Genomic DNA, 6,298 nt, shown 5'->3' with positions numbered 1-6,298 from the left:
TTTGTTCGAACAAAAGTAAGAGAAATTTAGGAGAAGAATACGAACATGTTCTTGTAGAAGGACCATTGCTCCTAAAAAAGGTTGTAAATGGAATGAAGCATTGTAGTTATGATGTGCTGAAGTGGGAGTGTCAGAAATGGTAGCCAACTTCAAGGCATTTAAGCACAGCTATCTTTGATATATTCAGTACATATAAATTTTCATAACTAAAAGTAACAGTTACTGGATTGTGGTGTAGAACTACATGCATAAATAGATGTAGGATTACATGATAAAACCATTATAAACTGCCTAAAATGTTTGTCCTGTGTTTTTTCCTGAATCAATTACCTAAAGGTAAAATCCCACACACACATACATATATATAACTGTCCCATGTGACTCTACAGTACTTAGGTCTACAGAGGAGTTCACTGTGGACTCCAGCTGCCCCCATTCTGTAGGTGAAACACAAGCTTCAGAATCAGCTCCACCGTCACACCTGACAGAGTCCACACCCGACAGAGTCCACACCCGACAGAGTCCACACCCGACAGAGTCCACACCTGACAGAGTCCACACCTGACAGAGTCCACACTGGACCCAGCCCATGAACTGAGACACAGCCATAAAGGTTTGGGCAGAACTGCTGTGGCTGGTTTTCTCTAAACATGGAGCTGTGCATCATGGGTAAACATCTACTTTAGTCTCATCTGCCCAAAGGACTTTAATCAAGAGATTTTGTGATTTCTGTTCAGTAGCAGCATCATCATGTTTAACATAGAGCAGAAACAGGAAGTTGGAGTAAAACCTGTGGTCTAGATAAGAGATGTGACTGTAAGAACATCATTACAAACAAATACTGACCAACCTGTTGATTTAAACAGAGATTATGAGCTGAYAATCTGCCCATGTGCTGTATTTACACCAGTCTGAGTGTTTGTGTTCAYTGAGTTAATGAAGATATATTAGGAGTACCTGGGTAAGCTCATGGCAGTGGGCTGACTGCTGCCCCCCAGGCTGAGAACAGAGCTGAAGTCCTGCAGAGGGGACTGGAAGACAACACGTGGCTCCTCAGGAGGAGCCATCTCAGTCGTGTCAGGACTGAGGGACGTTTTAGCTGCTGGCTCTGAAACCAGAGCAGCTTTCCTCCTGCTCAGTCCAAACTGACGGATTCTGTCAGGCTGGATTGTTTGACAAGACCGAGAAAAAAAGAAGAAAAATATTGTAAATATACAATAASAAATTAATTCTGTTGTGTAAAATATCCCAACTTGGAGAAACACAGTTTCTGAGCTGCTGACCTGCTTCTCAGGGTCGATGGCTCCTGTCGCAGCCACTTTCAGTTCCAAGTCCTTCTCCCTACAACAGAACACAAACGTGTTGATGACATCACTTCCTGCTGCAGCTTTAGACCAAACACCGCTGAATGAAAACCTGAGGAGGAGTTGGTCAGAGGATGAAGATGAGTGAAGTCTACCTCTTCTTGTTGCGGTGCTGCTCAGCGATCTGCTCCTGCAGCTCCTGTCTGTAGCGCTCCTTCTTCCTCTGCAGAGCCTCGTCTGAGTCAGCTGCCCCTGAAAACAGGACACCACCTTACACCTGCACATCATTTATAGTGTTTGATTTAAGTGTAGTCACTCTGACTGGAAACTTGTATTATATTGTTTGATGGTRTGAACTTTTCAGGTTTGTGCATTTAGAAACGTTTAAACAATCCTTCTCAAAGTATGGTGGACGAGAGATCATTTTTATTTTGCAGYGTTTGCACCTGTCAGGTACCACATCAAACACATCAAAAACACATTTTCCATCTCATTTGGTCATTTCTGACACATCTCCACAGATTTTTAGTCTGTTAGATTTTTAAGACCTTGTAATATTTAGAATATAAATATATTTTTTACCGATCATAAGGCCTGTGACGAACTCAACATCCTCGTTTTTGCTCGGTGCTCTCCATCTCCTGTTTTCTCTCTTAACACCTGCTAAAGTTTCCATTTCATCCCTAAAATGAAAAATATAGAGAAATAAAAACAAAGTGAAACATTGAAAGGAACAGGAGCAAAGCTTTAATAAGTCTGTATTAGTGTGTACAGGTAAAGACTGTTACCTGGTTCTAGTGGACTGGCTCCTCCTCCTCGTGGCCTCAGCTGCCTGCAGCCTGCCTGCAGCCTGCTCCTCCTCCTCTGAAGACCCCTGCAGRTCTCCAGGGCTGAGGATCAGTGATGCTGGATCCTTGTCTTCTGTAGAGAGGGGCAGCGCTCTGTGGGACCCCCGGTCAGCATGTCTCTGCAGCACTGAGCTGTGTTTCACACAAACATCAGTCTGATCTTCAGACGGAAGCTGCTGGAGAAACAACAATCGTTGTTGTTTTAAAGCAGACCAGTTATGGGTCCTAGAAATGTTTHTGGTATGTCTGTGGACTATCCAGACCATGTTCATTCAATTTAATGCACAAAATAATTCTCAGATAATAAAATTTCCCATTTTCTAGTTCTGCTGCTCTGACTTCTGTTCAGAAGAGCTGTTTATGTTAATGAGCTCTGTTGGTAACGCCCTCCAAAAATCTGTTGACATTAACTCCGCCCTCCAAAAATCTGTTGACATTAACTCCGCCCTCCAAAGCCAGCGTTTACGTTAGCATGGCTAATAATAGCAGAAGCTCCGTTGTACAACCATATGAGACCCAGAGGCAGAGTCGTGGTCCCAGCTTCTTTTTTTTCTCCCCCTCCTCTGCTCTGCGCTCACTCTGCATGCTGTTACCAGAGCAGGGAGCAGCAGCGGTCAAAATACCTCAGAAACTCAAACAAATAGGCTTTAACAAGGCTTTAATAAGATAAACTATAGAGCTACATGAGAAGATGTGTTCATTATGAATGAAAATAAATAAATAATTAAATAATGTACATGCTGGTCTCAAACCCTGGTCTCTCTCTGGTCCAACACTCTACCCATTGCCCTGTTGGAGGCTTGTTGTGTAATCAGCTACACATTACACAACAACACAGTGACGTCTGTTTATACTGAGGAGGAGAAGCTTCACCCGGGGGTTGCTAGGTAAGGGGCTGAACGCAGGTTCTGGTGGGTTGTCGTACGGCTTGTGACATCACAAAATGACGGAAGTATAAAACTTGTCGTTAATATACATTAAAAATACATTTACTTACAGTAAATATGCCCCTGGGTGCATKTTTTTGGTCCTAGGACTGTTTTTTTAAGAAGTACATACCCAAAGTTGAGTAAAAAAAACCTTTAAAAAGTGAATTTTTCATAATAGGTCCCCTTTAAAGCATTAAGAAGGTACAACAACTACTGCTCATGGTTCTGACAGACACCTGCTGACTGCTCACACTGGCTACAAATGTCCTTTCTTCTATTAGTTGGTGGTAAAATGTGAAGTTGCCGCAGGAAGGTTGAACTGTGTTTACTGACTGTTTGTGCTTCTAACACTCACAGAGACACATTATCACTGGTTCACAAACTTATCAGCCTTTGACCCACAAAACAGCAGCAGAGACCTGAGCCCCCAGCTGCTGTCGGTTCATAAACATTGTTTTCATGTCAAATAAACAACAGCATATAACATTATTTATTACGCTATTTGTGTCYTTTTTAAGTACACTAATCCAGAAGTTACCAAAGTGGGGGCCGCCAGGTGGCACTAGGGGGGCCTCAGGAAGCTGGATGGTTTTTATTTCTTTAACTTGTTTTAACGTCAGATGTGTCAGGTGAACCTGGACAGGTCTGGTATGAAAAGAAACCTAAGAATGTTGGCTAAAAGCTCATGGAAACTGTTTTTACATTCAGCAAACAGKTCAAACGKTAAACAGTTTAATCAGAAAGTAAAAAAAAACTGTTCAAAATGTCATCAGTGCAAACCTGTACAGGAAAAAAAAACATAACTTTTATAAAGCAAGTCAAAATACATATCTAAATATGATGTAAAGTTGTTGAAAGTTTTACTTGATTTTGAGTGAATACGCTCAAACTGAAGTTAAATATAATTTCTCATTATTTTATATAATATATATATATGGTGACAAATAAATGTTTGGATAATTTGTCAAAGGTCAAACATTCAATAACAAGTCTTTTAAGGCAGGTAAGTAAAAATAAATAACTTTATGATGTAAAAACTTCAGATTTGTTAACATGTATTAATGGAACCATCATGGTCTGTCCTGTGCAGAAAGACTAAATTATGTCTTTATTAAAACCTCTGTAACTTTGCTCCAGTTCATGTTAGCAGCATGAATCTTTGCACAGGTGATGTTCACAGGTAGAGTGTTTAGCCTGATTCATTATGGTTTTAAATAAGTTATATACTGTCTCATGAAAAAATATTCAGGTGAGAATGAAAAAACAATTTAAAAAATATGTTTCATTCTTCATATGTCTAAAACCACAGCAGCTGTTTTAATACTGACACTTCTGATGAAATCTCTCAAAAGTTAGTTTTATGTTGACAATAAGATATTTCAGTAGTTTGTAAATTCTGAGATCCATGTGATGTGAGAGCTGCAGAGCTGTCATCACTGTGCATGGGCCTCCTCAACGTGCACTCCATCAACAACAAGTCTTTTGCCTTAAATGAACTTGTTATGAAGGACTTTCTGTTTTTAACTGAAACATGGCAGCAAAGACTGCAGTRTATTCATCTGCAGGAACTCTGTCCAGGTAACTYTTCTGTCCTCGCAACACCTCAGGAAGCGCGCAGAGGCGGTGGATTAGCGGCTGTGTTTAAAGATGGTTACTCCTGCAGACTTGTTCATTCAGCCACATTCTCTGCATTTCAGCTTCAAATAATCAAAGTTGGCTCTTTGAAAACTTTTTACTGTACTTTAATTTACCGTCCTCCAGGTGCAGCCAGTGTGTTTTTATCTGAAYTYACTGAGCTGCTGTCTGCCATCATTAAGCTGGAGAATGTTTTAATATTGGGTGATTTTAATCTACATATTGATGATGTTTCATGTAAGGCAGCTGCTGACTTCATCTCCATCACAGACTCATTTCATTTTACCCAGCATGTGTGTGTGCCTACTCATAAAAAAGACCATAAAATCTAAAATCAGTTGGATGTGGCTAACGTTTTGAACTGGTTTCAGTTTTAGACTTCTGATGACTAGCTCATTAACATCCRTCTGTAACAAATACACACACATGCACACAAAGAGGTAAAAGCATCGTCTTACAGTTCATTTCTTTAAACAGGAACATTTGTTGTCAAACTACCTGTCAGAAATTTAACAAAACTCTTAAATCATTTAGAAAAATCAAAGTTACAGATCAGCTGGAAGATATTAAAGAGACGTTTACCTTGATGGTTCTATCATGAGGTCTTAAAGGTCTGTASTCTGCAGGGTCCAAGTGGTTTTTCTGCAACACAAAATGCTTGTTTTGACTTCAGCGTGGTGAAGTAGAAATCTGTCTAATCCCCTTCAATCCTAACTCTTGTCTGGATCCATCAAACCTACGTTGACTGGCTGTGAAATGAGACGGTCCAGCCTTCACATGACCACACAGTGTTTGTGTGACCACACACAACATTACCACAGTGATTACCACGGTTTATATCATGGACCTTCATGTACTCATGTCTGTTAACTGAAGGAATAACTTCACAATTAAACGATACACATAAATAAACAAGAACAATAAAGCTAAACCCAGATTATTAATCTGAGTTTAGCTCCAGTCTCAGTATATGTAGTTGGATTTTATTTAACATCTCGTAGCAGAATCAGCTAAATTACTAAAAATACATTGAAAAGCAAATTATTTCAGTCTGATAGGAATACAAACAATTAACTAACTTACAATTAAATATTGAATAATGCTTTATTAGATTCACATTTCTTCCAATCAATTCATTGAAAACATCCGTTTAAACCAGGAGTGCCCAAACATTTTCCTGACAGGGCCAAAATTAATAAACATTTTCCTGAGAGGGCCAAAATTAAAAAACATTTTCCTGACAGGGCCAAAATTAATAAACATTTTCCTGAGAGGGCCAAAATTAATAAACATTTTCCTGAGAGGGCCAAAATTAAAAAACATTTTCCTGAGAGGGCCAAAATTAAAAAACATTTTCCTGAGAGGGGCAAAATTAAAAAACATTTTCCTGACAGGGCCAAAATTAAAAAACTTTTTCTTTGAGAGGGCCAAAATTAATAAACATTTTCCTGAGAGGGCCAAAATTAAAAAACATTTTCCTTGACAGGGCCAAAATTAATAAACATTTTCCTGAGAGGGCCAAAATTAAAAAACATTTTCCTGAGAGGGCCAAAATTAAAAAACATTTTCCTGAGAGGGGCAA

The 6,298-nt window shown here is 39.4% G+C and overlaps 1 protein-coding gene across 1 annotated transcript in view; it reads right to left on the bottom strand.

The window, feature by feature from the left end:
- LOC106534125 (centrosome and spindle pole-associated protein 1) overlaps window positions 1-6,298 on the bottom strand; it is a gene marked incomplete at its 3' end in the record, with an annotated part of 36,454 nt that overhangs the window by 20,720 nt on the left and 9,436 nt on the right. Inside the window, 6 exon segments of the mRNA XM_014030647.1 lie at window positions 958-1,163; window positions 1,284-1,341; window positions 1,460-1,556; window positions 1,887-1,987; window positions 2,093-2,328; window positions 5,299-5,358. Of these exon segments, the coding sequence (XP_013886101.1) occupies window positions 958-1,163; window positions 1,284-1,341; window positions 1,460-1,556; window positions 1,887-1,987; window positions 2,093-2,328; window positions 5,299-5,358 (758 nt within the window).

This window comes from Austrofundulus limnaeus, unplaced genomic scaffold, assembly GCF_001266775.1.
Source record: "Austrofundulus limnaeus strain Quisiro unplaced genomic scaffold, Austrofundulus_limnaeus-1.0 Scaffold1094, whole genome shotgun sequence".
Classification (NCBI taxonomy): domain Eukaryota; kingdom Metazoa; phylum Chordata; class Actinopteri; order Cyprinodontiformes; family Rivulidae; genus Austrofundulus; species Austrofundulus limnaeus.
The sequence above is the reverse complement of the archived record's forward strand: the minus strand, read 5'-3'. Positions and strand labels throughout refer to the sequence as shown.